Raw genomic sequence first — 21,507 nt, 5'->3', positions numbered from 1 at the left:
ACAGGAAAAAAAATGTGAAACTACCGGTGGAGAATGCTTGTTGTTGTTGTTGTTGATCTGAAGCAGCCAAGATTACTTAGAGGGCAACAGATTCCTCTTTTAAAGCTCTGGGATCAGAATCTCTGTTTGATCAATTCAATTACACTACCATTTTTAGTTGTTGCTAGTGGAAATGGAAACATTTCACTAATGCAAGAGAAAAGGCACGGCCCTGAAGTCTCAGATAGAGCCGTTCTACTTTAATCAGTCCATGTGGGCACTTCTCCTTCTTTTTTCATGTAGTGCCATTATGTTGAGCATCCCATTATGGGACAGGCACCAAAGCTACAGAGAAACCTTGTCTAAAATAAATAAATAAAGGAAGGAAGGAAGGAAGGAAGGAAGGAAGGAAGGAAAAGAAAAGAATGTTAATTCCAAACACCTTGCATGGCAATTTTCATCTTTTGAGACCTGACCCAGTGCTCACGAAGGAAACGATGGATGTGACAAAGTTATTACAGACAAAAAGAGTTGAATTAAAATAGACTCTGGGAACGAGGGAGAAAGTTTAAGAAAGCTATTTCAAAAGAGTGAGCAAACTAGAGTGTTGTGACAGGCATATGTGCTTCAGGGAAGAGTCTATGGGCTGGGGTGTCACGTGGAATTCCACTTAAGACACAGACATCAAGGTGACTGGATCCAGGCCCTCGGAGACAGCCTCTACTCGGAAAGCTTCCCAACAGACGTACCGCCTTTATAACTACTGCAGCTGGAGCGCACAGGAACCTTCCAGTCACTTCGATTAGTCAATTGGTCAACCTACCTTTCTAAGTTTCCATCTAGTCTTTGCCCTCTGCCGTTGCCCCAGTAACTATAAACTCGTCCAAAGTACAGTCTGGATACTGCAGAGATGTGAAGCTGGGTTATACGCACAGTGTTCAGACGTGAAGCTGGGTTATACAGCACAGTGTTCACACCTTTTCATCTCATAGGTGTTTTGTTGCTGTTGTTGTTTTGTTTTTCGAGACAGGGTTTTTCTGTAGTTTTGGAGCCTATCCTAGAACTCGCTCTGTAGGCCAGGCTAGCCTAGAACTCACAGAGATCCGCCTGCCTCCGCTTCCTGAGTGCTGGGATTAAAGGCGTGCGCCACCACCACCCAGTCACAGGGTTAGGTTAGGCACCGGCGTAGGCACAACCTCAAAACGGGTCCCTACCAACCGACTGGGCGGCCGCCCCACCGTTCCCGCCGGCCAATTCCCTCCACATTTCTTTTGCACTCCCACCCATTCACTACGCCCCTGGGAGCTGTCCCTCCGCTGATCCCTGCGCACCCCAATCTCGCTGTGTACAGCCCCCCTCCTCGCTCCACTGGCGACAGTGCCACCGCTCCTTCCATCCTGGAGAAGGAGGAGAGGTCAACCATCGCCTACGACCTCCCAAGTGATTCTTAGCAGGCGCCTGGCACAAGGGAAAGGCTACCCAGAACTCCCGGCTCAGGCCCGGCCTTCTGCCCCGGAAGTGATTCTCCCCTACACGCTCGATGGGGGCGGGCACAGACGCGGGTCTAGCCCGGCATGCCCTGGGCTTCCGGTGACCTCCGGCCCTTCTCTGTCGTCCGCTCCTGCTGCCTGGCGTGCTCGCTCGCGCGTTTCTCTCCCTCCACGCTCCCGGCTCCCTTTCCACGCTGCCCGGTGACCGTGGCGCCCGCGACCGGCGCGGCGGCGGCGGAGGACAGTTGTCATGGCCGCCTCTAAGCCGGTGGAGGCGGCGATGGCGGCGGCGGCGGCGCCCGGGTCTGGAAATGGAGTGGGCGGTGGCAGCGGGACTGCGGGCCCCGGCTCGGGCGCGGGGACCCTGCCGCGATGGCACGTGGCTCTGGCTATCGGGGCGCCCCTGTTGCTAGGTGCCGGGGCCATGTACCTGTGGAGCCGAAGACGGCGGCGCCGGGAGGCGGCAGGCCGGGGCGAAAGCAGCGGCCTGAAGCGCAACAGCGAACGAAAGACCCCGGAAGGCAGGGCCAGTCCGGCCCTGGGCAGCGGCCACCCCGACGGTTCTGGTGACTCTCTGGAAATGGTGAGAAGCCGCCCGGGCCGTAGAGGTGGGAACGAGCGCATACAGCTTTACCTTCACCCGTTGTGCGGGTGAGGGGTCCTCCCACCGGTCGGAAACTGCCCAGTGACCGCAAGGACTTGAGAGTCGTTTCTGGTTGCTTTTGTAGGGAATGGAGTAACAAACAGCTCCTGGCAGGCTAGCGTAGAGGTTTTCATTAATAGTGTCCTCTGGGATCCAACAGAATCTTAGTTTTCTTCTCAGTGACACAGCATTTATCCCTCGTGGGGTAAGTAAACACGTACAAATAGAATAATTTTATTAAGCGAAGAAAGGCAAATTTCATGAACGATTGGACTTTTGACACGAGTTCCTTCTGTGATTCCCAAGGCCAGAACTTACTAAGAACCGTTTAATAACCAACGAACCATTTCTCTTTTGGAAGGGGGGAGGTGAGCAGCTACAGGACAAAATTGGGGAAACTCATTAGGCAGCTTTGTGTATAGGAAATAAGCCACTGTCACTTTGGCTGATAGCATAATTTTCTACTCACTTGCCTGTACACATGTGTCCAAGCCTGGTGTGTCTGGTAAAGTCTCTGGTGTTAGAACAGCACTGGAGTGATGAACTGCTTTGTCTGTTCTGGTGATCTGACTATTAAATATTTTTGACAAACCTGACAGCTGTGGAGAATTGGCATGGCCTGAAAAATGAGTTAAGGGACTTTCTCTGGGTCTGGAGTTGTGTGGTATTACCAGAATAAATCGAGTTCAGAGACTTACCGGTAATGATTCCAGGTATATACACAACAAGTAAATCCTTTATACACGAACAACCGGTGTACTGTACACTTGTGTTCATGAGAAAAAATGTGTACGGCTAAATGAATGGCAGTCATTCATTCCATCCGAACTAAAGACCCATTTTATTTATTTATTTGCTTATTTTACAAAGTAGTTTCAGAAGTTCTGATATGTGACTATAGAGATAGTCCTTGCTGTGTGTGAATCGCTGAACTAGCCCGAAAGAAAAGCGTTTCTCCTCTCCTATGGGGAAATAGCCTGTTTCTAACTAGAAATGAGTTTGTTGGAGGGAACTGAGGCGATGTCATTCTAGGTTGGCCTGTGGAGCATTTTTATTTTGGTAATCCCTCTTTATCTCACTGTCACTCTAGTAGACCAAGAGGATTAAAATATTAAGTCCCTTCTATTTCATCCAGCACTAAAAAGGTTAAACCAGAGTTTAACATTTAGGATGAAAGCCTGGGCACTGGCAGCCCCAGCAAACTGTGCTGGACTGCCCAACTCCAAGAAGCCAGTTTCAGAGATAAGTAATGGTGAAAAGCAGAGGTTGATTTAGTGTGTCAGCGCTGAAAAGAGGAAAAAAAAAAAGAGAAGGTTCCAGTAACCCCCAAGCGTGTCTTTAGGCTGCTCGCAAAAATTTAATGCTGAAGTAGAGGAAGAATGAGACTAGATGTTTGCAGAATTAAGCATTCTGGTCAAGAAGTGCTGTGCTTGACCTTTGTCTCCAGTCTGCTCCTGCTAGAGGGGTGGCGGGAGGGCTGGATGAAGGGTTCCTAAGGGGACTAATCTGCTTCCTACCAGATGATTACTGTATTCCAGGGTGTGGACTCAGCATCCAGGATAATTACCCTCACCCGAAGGGTGCTCTGCCCTCTGAAGTTTTATTCTTACTTGAATCCAAGGTGACTCGAGGAAAAAGGTTAAGGACAATGAAACCTCTGCCTTTAGTTGAACTGAATGTGACAGACAAAATGTTTGCAGATATGTTAGGCTTTTATCCTATTTTGGGCCAGAGTGAAGTTTTAAGTGTATTTATAGCAAAAGTGACTTCTGAGTCCTTGTTTCTGGATTGTGAGTGCCAGTGAGAGTGGTTGTCAAAACTTGGTTATCTATCCATTTTCATGTACATGAAATTTTGTACATGTGAAAATTTTACATATAAAATTTCTATTTAATTTTAATCTGGAATAGTAGATAAATGAAAGTTACATAGAAGTTCTTGGTTCTGTAGTAATCATAAATATAATTAAATTAAAAATAAGGGAGCTTGCCTGGAGAAATGGCTTAACAGTTAAAAATGTATATTGCTCTTGCAGAGGACAGACGTTAGGTTCCCAGCACCATGCCTGACAGCTTACACCTGTAATTCCGACACCAAGGGGATCCAGAACCTCCAGCCTTCAGGGGCTCCTGCACTTGGGTACACATAAGTGAGCGCATGCACACACATAATTAAAAAATAAAATGAATGGTTTTTACGTATGACACGCTGTAGTGTTAGTCACTATTCATGGCATGCTTTTACTGTTGGTTTTGAAAGAATCTGTCAGTTCTCTTTCTGAATTTAGGTTTCTTTAAATTCTCCTTAGTTTTGCAGCATTTCCTACAGCAGTAATAATGATTTTCATCTTCTATGAGTGGTTTGTAGTTTTTATATAAGGAATACTTTTGATTGACCTGACTTCTGTTGAATACTCTGTGTAATTTGAAGTGCGTTAAAATTATTATTACATTTGTCCCAAAATAAAATGGAGCAAAACACTTGGCATGCACCATTTTCTTACTGTACCATGTAGAATTTAGGGATGTGTTCCAGAAATCTTGTTTGGAATTACTAAATTATTGTTTAGCAAGGCAACATTAAAAATCTTCACATTTTCTAATGGAAATGCATTCTCTTAACTGTTGGTAAGCAATAAATATTGAAGACTATTTTTGTCTTTTAAAAATGTATTTCTTTAGAGTGGTTATGAGTGTCTAAGTGTAACTGCCTTCTCATCCTAATTTATGTATTCCCTGTGGTTGGAGGAATTAAATTAGTCTGTAGTTGAGTAAGCATTTGTTTCAGTTGAGGAAAACTAGGAGCTTTCTAATGCTGAGTAATTTCTCCAGCTGAGCAGTAACTACATTTTAAAGAGAATTAAGGAATCAACTGATTCCTGTTTAGGGTTCAGTATTGGAATGAATAGTAAGCCTGTTTAGTTTTATCTTGGGACTTATGTTTGCCCAAATGTAAAATGAACTAGAGATACTGCAGTGTTTCTGTCTTTTAGGTTAGATGTGTATGTGTGTGATATGGATCATATTCAGTGGTCACTTAAAAACTTGGAAGAAAAATGCAGAGCTCTTCATGTTGGTTTTAAGTAATCAGAATCTCAAGGTATCATTAAAGAAAACATCTGATGATTGATAGTTTCTAAGAGTCAAGTAGTATGAAATCATTTCATTTAAGCAGTTGTAAAATTTACCATTGTTTCAACTTGCTTCAGTAGCTTTTTCAAACTTGAATTACAGATTTGCAAAATTGGAAGATTTCTTATTTTATCCATGACACTTTCACGCCCTAGATTTGAGCTACCTCAAAGGACTAACAAATGCACACGAAACCTGATATCCTAGCTGCACTAATGTTTAAGAGCAGTGTTTATTTCTTAACTTTATTAATTTCATAGTAGTTTTCTATTCAGTTATGCTTTAAATCCAGTGGTAAGAGAAAGTAGCTGCTGTGATGTTCAAGGTTCTTAGCCTTACAGATATTATAACACATAAAGTGGTTAGGAACCACAGATCTATGTCAGGATATTATTTACACACGTTAGTGAAAGGGTTAGCACTGTTGTGATCGTCTTCCTCGAAATGAAATTATTCTCTTTTCCTAAAGGATGTTTCTGTTTTATTTCTTTAATTTTTACTTACATTTGTGTGTGTGTACAAGTATGGTTGTGCACATGAGTGAAGGTGCCCATGGAAACATCAGATTCTCCTAGAGCTGGCGTTAGAGGCGTTAGTGAGCCCCCTAGCATTGGTGCTGGAACAGAACGCAGGTCCATTGCAAGTGCGGCTAGTGTATCTTCACTGAGCTGTCTCCACCACCCCCCCCTTCTTTGTTGTCGTTTGTTTGTGTTATGTTCTTTTTCCCCCAAGACAGGGTTTCTCTAGCTTTGGAGCTGTCCTGGCACTCGCTCTGTAGAGCAGGCTGGCCTCGAACTCACAGAGATCCGCCTGCCTCTGCCTCCTGAGTGCTGATATTAAAGTCGTGCACACAGTCCCCTCCTTTTTTAGAGGCAGTGTCTCACTTGTAGGCCTAGCTGGCCTGAGACTCAGAGAGCTCCATGATTCCTTTTCCCAGGTACGGGGATTAAAGGGGAATACACTCTCAGGCTTAGCTCTAGTCATTTTTAAAAGAAATTATCATGGGTTACTGGTGATACTTCTATTATAAATAATACTTTTCTTATCACTAATATTTTATACTGTTCTCTTAATAAGATTTTCTATTGGTGAGACATTTTCCTGATTTTCTTTTTCTAAATATTACTGATTATTAATATTCTTTGCTGTCTTCTGTTTTTTTCCTTTTAATAACCTTCATGGTTCTGTTGTGAGAATTCTTACTCTACTAATTCCATGAATGTTAACCAAACGTCTCACAAGGTCTAACTTAAAGGGAATCTTCATTTGTCTCACAAGTATTTCAGTCTCTTTTTCTAATCATACCTCTTCTTAATTAGTGTGCCTCATAAAATGGACCAGGCAGAATCTCAGGTGTCATCACTATCTCTTTTTATGTTTTTATGTTCTCCATGTCTAATCAGAAAATGAAACGGAATATTGTACATCATGTCTTAAGTGGCTAACTACTCTATTCTCACTGCTGTCATTTCTCAACTGAATAGCTGTTACCTTTTTTATTATTTTTTATTACAGTCAGCTCTATTCATGTTTGCCTTATCCATGGATTCAACAAATGGAGTATCAAAGATATTTGGGGGGAAAAACTTAGACAACTAATGAACATGTACAGATTATTTTTCTTACCATTCCCTAGATAACTACACAGTAATGATTTACGTACACTTTCATTGTACTAGGTAATGAGTAATCTAGAAATGATTGAAAGTACACAGGAGAGGACTGGACATTGTAGCTTAGTTGGTAGAGTACTTGCCTAGCTTAGTTTACACAAAGCTTTCGTCCCCAGCACTGCATAAAACCAGGTGTGATGCTTGCTTGTAATCCTATTACTCATGAAGTAGAGGAAGGAGGATCAGAGGTCCACTACATAGGAAGTGGTACATGAAAGGGCTATAGTCATAGCTGCTTGGGAAGATTACTTAAGCCCATACATTTGAAGCTAGCCTGAGCAGAAGAGCGTGACAGTTATGCTAGAGGATATTACTAGATAATATGCGAATAATGTATCCACAAATTTTAGTGTGGGATGAGGAGGTTCTAGAACTAATCGTGGATATTGAAGGACAACTGTAGGCTTCTACTCTAGTGTCACTATCCGATTAAATCCCATGAGTCCCATGCTTAAAATGGTCATTCTTTCCAGTGCAGATAAGTTCTGTTTATTCTGAATGATGTTCTTCCATGCAGTTGACTCCTCTTTAACCTTATTACTCTATCCTGCCTGAGTTCTGGGCTTACAGGAGTGTGTCGCCCCACTCAGCTGCCATTTGCTGTTGATTCTGGTCTTTGGATGTTCTCTCTCACATTCTTGTAAAATACCCAGCAGTGAAGTCTTCTCACCTTTTCTGAATCCCTGTCTTTGTAATCTCATAGTTCCCCAGACTGTAACACTTACCACATGGTACTGGAGTTTCTTATTCCTGCCTTTACTGCTATAATCTTGAATCCGTTAACACTGGGATTGACTCTATGTTATTTCTATTCTCAGAACTTAATGCGGTGCATGGCACATGGCAGGTGATTGGACATAGTCTTCAACTAAAATGTGTTTATAGGCATAATATATAAATTCATGAATGAAGAACCCTAATTTAGTATGGTTCAGCTTAAAATCTGTCAACTTTAAAAAATAATTACAAGCTAATTTTATATATTTGTTAGGAATTTATAGCCGTTCATTATTGCCAATTGTATATCACTTTGAACACACTCTGTAACATGATCATGACATCAAGAGACATGTTTTGAGCTTCAGTCCTTTTCTGGTGTCTTGTACATTTCTTTGTCTATTCTTTTGGTTTTTGTTGTTTTTTTGTTTTGTTATTATTTTTTGAAACAAAGTTTCTCTGTGTATCTCTCACTGTCCTGGAACTTGCTATATAGACCAGGCTGGCCTTAAACTCAGAGATCTGCCTGCCTTTGCCTCCCAGGTGCTGGGATTATAGTCTGTCTATTAATTCTTTTGGGTTATATTTTCCTCCCTGAAATACTTTTTTTTTTTTTTTCATTTTGGTTTCAGAGAAGATTGTAAGCAACTTTCACTAACAATTTACTGGTGCTGAAACCTAATACCTAGAACTTTTTTTTTTTTTTGTAAACTGTGACTTGCTTTTCAGAGGATTGCGTCTTCAAGAGTTGGTGGGCAGCGTTTGCCTCTTATCTGACAAGTTTTAGCACAGAGTAATGTTTGTTGAAGAGAAGAAAGACGTGTTTAATGTTTTTCATTGTTTCCTAAATGTATATCCTGTGATTCTTGCTTTTGATTCTGTTTTACCCCATATGTTTGGATTTGTGTGCATATGTAGTTGCTGTTTCTTGAACTAATTATTTTCTTGTCAACTGTGTGATTTACTACTGGTCTAATGTGTTGCTTATATATATCAAGATTTCAGTATTTGAAAAGTGGTCATTTTCTTGTTTCCTATACTAGTATGTAGCATGTTTCTTTGGGATTAAGACTACCCTATTAGCTATTTATTATATAGCTGTGTCTCTGCATCTACAAAGGATTGGTGCCAGGGATATCCAAATCTATGGTGCTTGAGTGCCTTGTAGTGTGTGTGTGTTCTATTTTTGCATAAAGTATACATCATATTTTGTATGCATACTTTTCCTGATGTCTTCTTGACATTTCTGTAATACCTAATACAAGGTAGATAGATGTTAGGTAGAGAGTTTATTTACGTACTCTTTTGGAATAATAAAACCAAAAGCGTCTATGTGTAGTATATGTTCAAGATCTGATACCAATCTTTTGAGGCCTAATCACAACATATGCCAACAGCAGTTAAAGTTTTGTTTTTCTCCCTTGAATATTTTCATTTCATAGTTTGTTGAATCCATGGACATGGAGGGACAAATGTGTAATTGTGAATTTAGAGATCGGAGATAAGGCTCAGAAAATAATGTGCTTACTGATCAAGTATGGGGACTCAAGTTCATATCCCTAGTACCCACATAAAAAACATTTGTAGACATTCGCACTGGAGAACAGAGGCATGTGCTTCATAGAGTCTCACTAGACAAAACTGCCATCAGGTTCAGTGAGAGACACCATCTCAAAAAATAAGGTAGAAAAGCAGTTGAGGAACATATTCCAACATCAACCTCTGGCTGCCACACACAAACAACATGAACTAAATTCTGCTTTAAGTGAACTAAATTCTGCTTTCCTGGCAAAAAGAAAAAGATCTGGTTGTGCTAGAGATTCCCATTTGCGTGCAGTAAATCTGTAGTTAACATCATATTTGAGTGTTTCCTTTGTTCAGGTCTAGAGTATAAGCATTGGTGTTTGTTTGCTTTTGGTTTTTTGTTTGTTTAGGCTTGTGTGTGCAGGCAAGTGGGGCAGGTATGGTGAGTGTTGTTCTACTGATGAAGATTAAAGCATCCTTTATAAATACAAGCCAGCTATGCCATACAATATAGAAGTAACATGTAGTTAAGTCAGATCGATGGAGCTTGAATTCTGCCTTGAGCATATTTTTAATTTTGTCGGGGCTTTATGCATAAAATGGGACTAAGTGAGCCTCTTATGTCTTCAGTATGAAGCTCTTAAGAATATTTCATAAGTGGGCTGGAGAGATAGCTCAGCTATTAAAGGCTAGGCTCACAACCAAGAATATAATAATATTTCATAAATAGTTGTGACAGTAACTGATAAATTGTTTTATCATTTCCGTGATCCTCCAGTTTTTGATACAGATATTTGTCGGATTGATTTATTAGAATCACATGGGCATTACTGCTGATTCATTCATTATGAGGAGAAGGAACTTATTGGGGCAGAAAACATTAAATTTTATAATTTTAAGTAATTGGTAGTATGACATAATAAGCAGAAAGGAACATCTTTAATTTATTTATAGTCTTTTCCAATATTCAGAGATTAAATTTATGGCCTTGTATTGCCTTCTTTGAGGAAAGTGAACATAGGAGACAGTCTTTTCAAACTGTATTCCACAGAGACTGAGGGGATTTTAGTTTTGTCTTAATATTAAACAAGCCTTCCCAAGGTTTTCAGGCTGGCCACTGTTCTGGTTTCAAGCGATTGTGTCTGAGCTTCTCTGTGGGACTACCAATGCTAGCATGTGGTAAGATTAGTGTTTGTGAGTGTGCATGCACACACTCATGTGGGTGTGAAGGTTGGAGGTCAGTTTTGGGTATCATTTCTCAGAAGCCAGTCCACTTTGTTTCTTGAGAAAGGTTCTCTCACTGGGGCTCTGATTAGACTAAGCTGACTGGGCAGCCAGGCAGCCCTAGGGATTCACCTGTCTCAGACTGTCCGTTTCTGGGATTACGCAGTGCCAGCATGCCCAGCTTTTTATGTAGGACCAAACTTAAGGTCATTGTGCTTATCCAGCATGCACACTGTGGACTGAGTCACCAAGCTTAATGTTCTTTAAAAAGTACCAAACTTGCATGCATGCGGCCAGCATGTAATAAAACTAATTGTGATAAAAGACTCAGGTGAAATAACTTCATAAAATTTAATTATAAAATTTATAGCTCTCCGAAAAGATTACCAAAATCAAGTTGCTTCCAGTAATGTTAAATGACGTTAAAGTTTCTTTTAATAACTTTGGTAGCTTTCAAGTAGATCAGTAGACACATGAAAAGATAGAACTAGTTTCTCATGATGTTCCCATTATGTTTGATATCTTCTTGTATATATTCCTTATTTGTGAAGAGACTCTTTCAAAGTTGTTTTGAAGTGGTTTTCCCCCAACTTCTACCTTTAATTCTAAAGTTATTTAACATAACTTGAGAGTGTACACAGTGAGGGAAATGCCCTTGAAAATCAGTACAAAAAGATTTCCGTGTGATGGAATTAAAAACCCTGTATTTAAAAAGAAAAAGTTTATTATGGTCTTTTCCCTCGATACGTTTAATTTTTGCCTGAAATGTCTAGTTTGTTTTTTTTTTTTTTGTTTTGTTTTTTGTTTTTTGGTTTTTTTTTTTTTGTTTTTTGAGACAGGGTTTCTCTGTAGCTTTGGAGCCTGTCCTGGAACTAGCTCTTGTAGACCAGGCTGGTCTCGAACTCACAGAGATCCGCCTGCCTCTGCCTCCCGAGTGCTGGGATTAAAGGCGTGCGCCACCACCGCCCGGCCTGAAATGTCTAGTTTTGGGTATAGCAGAAGACTAAGTGTTTGTTGCTAACTAGCATTTTGTGATGAAGTCCATCATGTGCAAAAAGGTAGCTTCTCATTACTATCCTTATTGTGTTGCCATTTCAGAGAAGCTATGGGCCAGAAAACAATGACAGTTCAGGGAGTCAGAAAGTGAGGTGTGGTGGTGACCATTGTGATACTTTATAGTTAAGTGGCTCTCCGGAAGAGAGTTTGCTAGGTAGTTCATCATCTGTCTGTGTATTTGGATTCTTTTTCAACTCTGTCTTCAGACTACTGTTTATTTTCAGTAGTACAATAAGGAAGTTAAGTAGACTTAAGAAATCTGGATAATTTTAAAAGGAAACTTAAGTGAGGGGCTGGAGAGATGACTCAGGAGGATACTTGTTCCCCATGTAAGAGGATTTCCAGCACCCATATAGTGAAATGAATTTTTTTTTGAAATTTATGTCCTGGCAATGCTAAAGCATGCATGGGTAGTCCATATATGGTGGTTCTGTTGAACTTGTCCATATCGGGTTTCAGGTCTAAGTTGATGAGGATGACTGACCAGGTCTCTTCCTCACCCGTCTAGTGACTAGTAACCATATGTTATCACAGTTCCAGAAGATGTGATATTTTTTCTTTGGCCTCATGTAGTGCATGGATATTTATGCATGTAACACACCATATGCATAAAAGTAAATAATTAAAAGTAAGTAGCTAGTTGAGATTCAGGTTTTGGTCTTCGCGCATTTTTCTAAATGAAAACTGCTGTCCCCTTCCTTAACTCCTGTATTGCTTTCTCCAGATCCCTTCCAGTCCTCTGCTTCAGTCCTAGCTCTCACTGCACCTCCTTGGGTTCTTGTGATTTAGTACGAGGCCTGTTTGTGCCAGTGAAACAGGGTCCTGTACTTTGGCCAGTGAGTGTCCTTTTTATTTAATCTGAAAGTCTTTAGTTAAAATACAGAATAACTCAAATATGTTGATAGCTATGCCACATTGTTTTCTACATAAATAGTCCCTAATGTAGGCTTCCAGTGACTTAGAAACAGTGGAGATTTTCTGTGCTAAATAAAATAATGTTTTCCTTTTTCCTTACTATCAAAGGCAGTGAAACTTGTTTATTTTAAAGTTTTATTAAGCAAAAAGGTCAATAATTATACTTTTGAGCAGATTGTACCTTTATCAATAGAACTATGTTGTGTTCTATCTACAGCTTTTAAGAGTGGTCCTTAGATACTGCCTTTTATAATGTTTATTTTTTCTTTCTTAAATGTTTGTATTTTACTTTAAGTCATCTATTCAGGCAGTTCTTAGTTTTACTTTTAAACAACTTGAAAATATTTTCTTTAAAGATGTATTTAGTATGTATATAGTGTTCTGGCATGTATGCCTGCAGGCCGGAAGAGGGCATCAGATCTCATTACAGGTGGTTGTGAGCCACCATGTAGTTGCTGGGAATTGAACTCAGGACCTCTGTTAGAGCAGTCAGTTCTCTTAACCTCTGAGCCATCTTCCAGCCCCAACTTGAAAATCTTAATCACAGACTCACATATTCGCATTTATTACTGATGAGTGTAATGACTATTTCCATATTTCCTTTTTGTTCTTGTGCCATTCTTTCTGCCTTTCAATGTATTGGTCATTCTCCTGCTCCGGGTTCATTGGAGCATTAAAATTGTTGTATGTGTCTATGTTGTGTTTAACTTCATTTGTCAAATTACAGAATTTTGAGTTGAAATTCTTGCTTCAGAGCTTTGTGATAGTTATTTGTCAGGACCTAATGTTGGAAGTTTGCACCTGATTTGTTCTTTTTCCATTGTAGTTAGTCTGATTTTCTTTTCTATTTAAACATCTTTGGAATTTTTGCTATAAATTTCAGCATAATGTGTTTTTAAAATGTGTAGGTTTTTTCTAATTTTTTAATACTGTCTTTCACTATGTCTTTCCTTCTGGGAACTTGGTGGATGTTGGAAGTACTTGCTTATTTTCTTCGAACTTCTTACCCCATCCTCTGTTTTTATTGAATTCTGGAAGTTTTCCTTGATCCTACCTTGTACTTAATTTGTTCCTCAGCTGTGCTTGTTGTAATATAGCCCCTCTATTAAGTTAATTATGCTTTTTCCTTTTCAATATATTTATTTGTGGATTATGTTTTCATGCTTTTTTTTTGTTGTTGTTGTTGTTTTTGTTTTGTTTTTCGAGACAGGGTTTCTCTGCAGCTTTTTTAGAGCCTGTCCTGGAACTAGCTCTTGTAGACCAGGCTGGTCTCGAACTCACAGAGATCCACCTGCCTCTGCCTCCCGAGTGCTGGGATTAAAGGCGTGCGCCACCACCGCCCGGCCTCATGGTTGTTATTTTATACTTCAGTGGTAGAGCTTGTGCTCTGCATTAAGAGACCCTGAATTGGAGCTCCAGCTTCTCCACACTACTTTCCCTCTACTCAGTTTCTTTATCAGATAGAAGGTGCCCCTCTTGTATGTATTGGCTTTCTTTCTGTGTCAGCAATTCCTCTTTGTGTGGTTTCTTGGAAAGAGAACCATTCTCCCTCCTGGATGACACAGTCCTATTGCAGTATGACTTGTGCTTTTTTTCCAGTTGAGAAAGACAACTAATGAAGTTTTCCTAAATTCAAGCCATCCAACTATCATCCTGATGATTGTCTTCCTAATACCACAAAGGGGGTCGCATTTGTCTTTTTTTTTTTCTCCCTTTTCTTTCTCCCCACCCCTTTTTTTAATTTTGTTTTTCAAAAAAGGGTTTCTCTGTATAACAGCCCTGGCTGTCTTGGAACTCATTTTGTAGATCAGGTTGACCTCAAACTCAGAGATCCACCTACCTCTGCCTCCAGACTTCTGGGATTAAAGGCGTTCACTACCATGCATATTTCATTTGTCTTTTTTGTTGATTCTAGTATGTTTTCATAGCTCTATGGATGTGCACCACCACCACCACCCCAATCATAAAGTTCTGAGTGAGTTTACGACTTTGTTTTTGGCTTTATTCATACCTATCCTAGGACATATGAAGCCTTGACTGCAGGTGGGACATAACGTGTAACCTATTTATTCTTGAAATATGTTTCATGGTTGCTGTTTGACTTATACTGGAAACTTTTAGACGATGAATAAATGAGTTGACAAGTGGAAGATTTTCAGTCATCTATTGATTTGTGTTCTTGGTTCCTTTTATCCCACATCTTGTTTTTTAACATAATTTCTTGTTAGCACCGTCCAGCTTAAACTGTCTAGGTTATATTCCTATGTATAATAGATAGTTTGGCTTACCTACAAATCCTTCTTTGTATACTATTACTGAAAAAAATCCTATAGCTATAACGATGCTAAAGAAGGGCAACGGAGTGTAAATAGGGAGCTTGCTAGAGTGTGAGAGGCCTTGGGTTTGATTCCTAGTACCTCCAAAAAGAAAAGAAGTAGTACAGAAGTTTCCAGCTATTATCAAAATCCCCTGAGGGTTATAAGGGATTAACTTGACGTGGCCCTGTCACCTTGATTGTAACTGCCCTTTGTCTGCCAGAGAGTGCCTTGCCAGTGTCTTAACTGATAGTAGGCATAATAATCATTTTAAGAGAGGCCAGGTACTGTCCTATAGACATGAGCCTACCTTTGTCTACCCCTTCTGCCTTGGTGTAAGGACCCTTGCTGCTGCCCAAAATAGGAAGTTCAGGATCTGTTAGTTTCTTTAGTTGTTGTTTTTTGCTTTTGAGTAGGGTCTTGCTGATTAGCTCACACTGGCCTTGAACTCTTTTGCCTTAAACTTTCTAGTGCTCGTATTACAGATTCGTGCTACCACACCCAGATATGGTGGCTGGCTTTCATACACTAGATTTTTGTAAAACAAGGGGTTTAAATTACTTTGGCTGAGAAACATTTCTTTATACCCATTTGGTTGGAAAACATTAAAGTTGTTACTTCTGGCGTTGGCAGAAGTGATAGAAAGTGATGCTTTAACATGCTCATCTTTTGGGGAAGAGTCTAAGTGGTTTTAAACTGTAAACAGCCACCCTATTTTCCCATATTATTTCATCAGCTTGTTTAATCACTATGGTCTGAGTTTATTCTTGAATGTTAGTTCTTAATAGTTGTTTTCTCTCATTTCAGAATTCTCTGGATAGAGCCCAAGCAGCCAAAAACAAAGGCAACAAATATTTCAAAGCAGGAAAATATGAACAAGCTATTCAGTGCTATACTGAGGCAATTAGTTTGTGCCCTACTGAGAAGAATGTAGACCTTTCTACATTTTATCAGAACAGAGCTGCAGCCTTTGAACAGTTGGTATGTACTCCACTGTTGTTTCCTCTGTTTATCTGCTTAAAGTCTCAGTTAATTCTGCTTAGCTCCAATGCTTTTTGTTTGTTTGTTTTTGTTTTTCGAGGCAGGGTTTCACTGTAGTTTTAGAGCCTGTCCTGGAACTAGCTCTGTAGACCAGGCTGGCCTCGAACTCACAGAGATCCGCCTGCCTCTGCCTCCCGAGTGCTGGGATTAAAGGCGTGGGCCACCGCCGCCTGGCACCAATGCATTTTTTGGAACCGATTTGAAATTATAAGAATTTTTTTTCAGTTTTACTAGCCAAAATTGTACAGCAAAATTCTATAAATTCTATACATTTTAATTTTTAATAAAATCAGATAGTTTAGAAGGTTAAAGTTTCATAGTGATCCCTCAACAGTTTGAGATTATTGGTTCAACTTTTTATCTCTTTATAATATGCAAAAGGAAGAACACATACTGCTTGTTGCATTTTTTGTTACTGTTATGTCTTGTGTAGTTTTTATATTTGCATAACCAAATCTTTCATTCTTATTAAAAACTATGTAGTATGATTGTATGCTTTTATAGAGGGTTGATGCATTAAAATAGTGAGAAGAGGGTGTTAATAGAGGAACCAAGACCCATAATTGTTTGAAGACAAGCAAGCGTTTGATGTTTTAAAAAGTATAAAAGTCTACTTGAGTACAGTAATGAAAGTGGAAGTAAGCAAGAACAAAGTCAGGAAAAGCCTGTAGGCAATGAGTTTACAGTTGAGCAAAGTGTAACAATGTAGTCCTGTGTTCTCAGCACATAGGGGGCAGAGGATCTTGGGTTTGATGGCCAATGTGGGTTACATACCTCGGCTGAAGACAGTGATGAATAAATGAAGCAAAATGAATTTGTAGTTATTCTTAGTACAGTGGGAGTATTTAAGGGATTTTACAGTGGAGGAGTGTCATCAAAGATTTCTCCCACTGTTTTGCCAAGAACATATTGAATCAGAAAGGATGACAGCATATTGTTGGAGTAGCCTACACAGCATGTAAAGGAAAGCTGAAGACCAGCAAAAATTGCTGTTGCACTTGGACATGAAAAATGAAGACAAACAAGAATTTAATATCAGAATGGAGAAGGAGCAAGCTAGTTTATCACACATCTGTAATTTATGAGGGTAGCCTAGCTAGAGATAACTTTGTGAATCACCCAATTTTAGATGGTAAATAAACCCAGACAGTTACCCAAGGAGAAGAGAGAGGTGAGTCCTCAGGAGTGAAAGGTTTAGAAGCACAAAGCCTAAGGTAGAAAGCCTAAATATCTTCATTGCCTATTTGTAGAAGTCTAGGGTAGTGTCTTTATTGTGTGTGTGTACATGCACATGCACGCACACACATGTAGGCTTTGTAGTACATTGTAGTTACTCGTTGATTTGAGAATACTTTTATTGAGAAATTCTTAATACTTGGCCTGTTAGGTTTTGAAAACTCAGTTCTGTTAACAGTTCTGTTTTCTGTGTAACTGTTTTCTTCCTTTCATGCTTTAAATTACAGCAAAAATGGAAAGAGGTGGCACAAGATTGCACAAAGGCTGTTGAACTTAACCCCAAATATGTGAAAGCTCTCTTTAGACGTGCAAAAGCCCATGAGAAGCTAGACAATAAGAAGGAATGTTTAGAAGGTGAGCATTTTTCTGTGTTTTCATAGGAAAATTACCATAGGCTTTGTAGTCATTAGTAAATTTATATGAAATTTCCTGTGAGTGTAGAAAGCAGCTAATTATCTTTCAGTGTTAAACTCTACTCAGCAGACATTTCTTTTTTAAAATTGCTGATTTGTAAGTTCTATCTCTCTTTTTAGCTGTTGTGGTTTTTGTTGTTGTTTGGTTGGTTGGTTTTTTAATTTTTCATTTATTTATTTTATTTTATTTTTTGAGGCAGTCTGTATATAAGCCTGACTGTCCGGGAACTCACTGTGTAGACCAGCTGGCATTGAACTCACAGATCCACCTGCTTCTGCCTCCCAAATGCTAAGATTAAAGGTGTACCCCACCACACCCAACCTCAACTAAGGACTTATACTATTAAGTATTAAGACTTATTGACTAAGGAAATCAGAAAAATAGTTTTAGCTGGTTAATGTTGACATATTTACAGCTACTTTCTTGGAATAATTTGGAAATGAATCATTAAGGAAACCATTATTTGCCCTCCATATTTTTCAAACATAATTTTCTACACAATTGCAGAGTATGTAATTCTCAGAAAAATGTTAAAAATGTTCTTTTGCCTCTAATTGGCCATGTCTGCTTCCAAAACTGCAATTAGAGTACAGGCCTCCAACTTTTAAAGTTTAATTTTCTAAGTGATGTGACGCTAAAGCAGAGTATAATTTCTACAATCTAAAGTGCTTTCAGTACATGTTCACAAGTCCTTTAAAAACATCAGTAATAAAATTTAGCCACAATTACTTTTTAAATAACTTTTGGGGTTGATACTAGGGAATAAAAATTCAGGATCTCACAGATGCTAAGCCTATTTTATGCCACTGAGCTGAGCCTAAAATGCTTTTTGTTCTTTTTTTTTTTTTTTAAGGAATGAGTCCTTTAAAAAGATGAGGCAGTTCTAGATCATGTTTGAAAATTTAGAAGTTTTGTGATATCATGTGTTGGTGAAAGAATTTCAGTTTTACAATGAGAACACCAAGTTTTGAACTAGACCTTGAGTTATCACAGCTATGGCAGGGAAGAGGTTGGCTGGAGTTGATGAGAGAAATGAAGAGTGGAGTTAGAGCTAGCTGAAGTTAGCAGGGAAATGGAATCCATGTCGACTTGCTTGCAAGAGATGGGTGTGGACTTGTGAAAAGTCGGGATTGGGGATAGAAGTGATGGCTGCTGAACACTGAGTAAAGGGGGAGTGATTGAGGAGCTTTCCTTTGCCACTTGAGACTGCTCTCTTGTGAGCTGCGGCATACCCAGTTGAAAGTTGAGTTCTGTGGCAAAGTAGCTTTAAAAAAATACTTAGGAGGTGAGGCAGGAGGATTAATTGTGTGGAGAAGTTTGTTAACAGCCTAGGTAGCATAGGAAGATGTGGGAATGTCTACTTTGTCCATTTGCCTTGTGTTTCTAGTCAGAAGAGCGGATTCTACAGCCCTTGTTCATTATTCACAGAATGTTAGAGCATTGAGATTTCAGAAATGAAACACAGTAGGTCCGTTCATTTCATAGGTGAGAAAAACCCCAGAGGAATAAAATACTGACAGTTTCTTGAAAATTAAACAGTTCTGCCTTGCTTTGAGTTGAGTTTGGCTTTTTGTAGTTTAATTTGTGCCTATTTGATGTACCTGATCATCTTCCCAATAATTCCATAGTTCTGCTTTTACATCATTTCCAGATGTAACTGCTGTGTGTATATTAGAAGGCTTCCAAAATGAGCAGAGTATGCTGCTAGCTGATAAAGTTCTTAAACTTCTCGGAAAAGAGAACGCCAAAGAAAAATATAAGGTAAGTTAATATGAGCTGGAGAATAGTTGGATACTTCTTGAGACTGGATAGTGTTTATGATAACAGCTGAAACTAGAACTGGGTCATATTTCTTTTTCCTGTCCTCTTAGGTTGCATATCCATTTTCAGTAAGCCCAGAACTGTACTTAGAGACTTTAACTCATTTTATGTGTTAGGGTTTCCACACAGTAGCTCAAAAACCAAATCCAGTCTGCTTCCTATATGTTAGCCACTTGCATATTGTCTGGGGCTACTTTTGTGCTGCTACAACACATTTCAGTGGTTGTCAGAGTATGCAAAGTCTATGTAGTCTATGGAACCTCTGTCTATTACCTTATCTTTTATAGAAAAATATTTGCCAGTTCCTGCTCTCTATCATTAGTTTTTAATGTAAATTGTATTAGTGGACATTAATTAGTGACATGGTTTAATTTAACAGTTAAACAGAGCTCTCTTCTAGAGCAGTGTGTGCAAGTAGAGGGTTCTGGATTCCAGGCTGGTAGCTCTTACATGGGAGGTTAGGGTAGAAAGAGTACGTGGACTGCGGCCAGCCTGTGCTACAAAAAGAGATGCTTACAGGGTTTGCTCTATCAGAACAGGTGTTAAGTGCACAGGAGCTAATGCGGGCTAAGTATTGGAGGGAAAGGAGGTGCGGTGCTGGAAGGGTGACAGAGCTTGGCTAACAGTGAAGGACGGTGCGCGGCTAATTTTAGGAACGCAGGGCAGTTGTTCCTTTTTCGTTTGCTCAGGACTCCATTTTCTCCTAAATTGATGTTTATAACTAATCTCTATAGCTAGGTTTAGGTGGCACATGTCTATAATTCCAGTACTTGGGAGGCAAAGCAAGTGGATTCTAAGTTGAAGGACGAGCTAGTCTGTATAGAGTGAGACCCTGTCTCAGAACAACAACCAACACTTACAAGGTTTCTTTAATGTGGGCTTTCATGTATTAACATGCGCTGTTAATCCAAGAGCAATATAGCTAACTGTACTAGAGCCCAGGACTTTATTTCCTTAATTCATAATGGAGTTCTTTACAATCACCTGTGAAACATGTTAGAGTCCCAGTCTTAATCTGTAGCTTAGAGTTTAATATTGTCTAATAATTTGAAAATGAAAATCTACTGTTTACAAAAGTCATTCTGCAGTTTGCTTTTTTGATTAATGTTTTCCCATTTTAAAAAGAAGCTTAAAAATGATTGAATTTCAGAACCGTGAACCTCTGATGCCATCACCACAGTTTATTAAGTCTTACTTCAGTTCTTTCACGGATGATATAATTTCTCAACCAATGCTTAAAGGAGAGAAGTCTGACGAAGATAAAGACAAGGAAGGAGAAGCTTTAGAAGTAAAAGAAAAGTAAGTTTGCTGAGCACGGCGTCTGCTGGATGGGCTTTGGAGCACCAGTGGGTTCACAGTCACCTTTAAAGACAAATCTACATACAGATACAGTTAAATATAACTTGAAGTTATATATAAGTATAAATATACCTCTCTTTAAATAGCAGTTACATTACTTCTCTTATCAGATTTTACTGTCTATGGTAAAAAGTCTTAGTGGGATTATCAAGAAAACACCCCTTAAGTTGAAGGGCATAGTTGGTAGGTGATTTGAATAAAGGTACAGCTTTAAATTATATGTAGCTCAGGACATGGAGAGATGGCTCAGAGGTTAAGAGGATTGGCAGCTCTTGCTAAGGTCCTGAGTTCAATTCCCAGCAATCACATGGTTACTCAAAACCATCTGTATTGAGATCTGGTGCCCTCTTCTGGTATATAGGTGTACATGCAGGCAAAACACTATATACATAATAAATAAATAAATCTTTTAAAAAGTTGTATGTAGCTCAAATGCCAAATGTTTACGTGCAGGATAGTTTTTGATTTATATACTGATGAATGCTTAGGGATGCTATAAATTTTAAGGTTTTTTTACTTGTCCAGGAAAGTGACATTCCTAATGACTTCTTGTCTTTGGTACTAAAGAAAGCTGAAACTAAAGGACAAGTGCCTGTGTGACTGGAGACCTTGTGATGTCATATATATGCCGTCTAGCCTGTTTTGTTCATGTTTGTGTTTTTCAGTTAGACTTTTTGAGAGAAGATGATAGTATTACTAATTGGTTATTTATTAATGTGTGTGGAAGGGAGAGGAATACTGTTGCTTGTAGTAAAACATAACTGAGTTTTAAGGACGTCTGCATAATTACACCAAGATATGTAAATGTTAATTGGTATGCAATATTTGAGAAAGTCATAGTTGGGAAATACGCTTCAGATGTCATATAACTTAGTAACAGTGATGTAGATAATTTCCTCTTCTGTTACATAAATAGGCTTCACCCTATAACAACTAGAGCAAAGTTAATCACATTCTATGAGCCATGGT

General features: G+C 39.3%; 1 protein-coding gene across 1 annotated transcript in view; it reads left to right on the top strand.

The window, feature by feature from the left end:
- Positions 1–1,570: 1,570 nt before the first annotated feature.
- The window catches only part of Tomm70 (translocase of outer mitochondrial membrane 70), a 34,259-nt gene continuing 14,322 nt past the window's right edge, over positions 1,571–21,507 (top strand). Inside the window, exons 1-5 of the mRNA XM_038346753.1 lie at positions 1,571–2,052; positions 15,475–15,648; positions 17,172–17,298; positions 19,010–19,119; positions 20,330–20,478. Of these exons, the coding sequence (XP_038202681.1) occupies positions 1,720–2,052; positions 15,475–15,648; positions 17,172–17,298; positions 19,010–19,119; positions 20,330–20,478 (893 nt within the window). The 5' untranslated portion in view covers positions 1,571–1,719. The remainder of the gene's footprint in view (positions 2,053–15,474; positions 15,649–17,171; positions 17,299–19,009; positions 19,120–20,329; positions 20,479–21,507) is intronic.

This window comes from Arvicola amphibius, chromosome 10 (genome assembly GCF_903992535.2).
Source record: "Arvicola amphibius chromosome 10, mArvAmp1.2, whole genome shotgun sequence".
Lineage (NCBI taxonomy): Eukaryota > Metazoa > Chordata > Mammalia > Rodentia > Cricetidae > Arvicola > Arvicola amphibius.
Note: the sequence above shows the minus strand (reverse complement) of the source record. Positions and strands in the feature narration are given on the sequence as shown.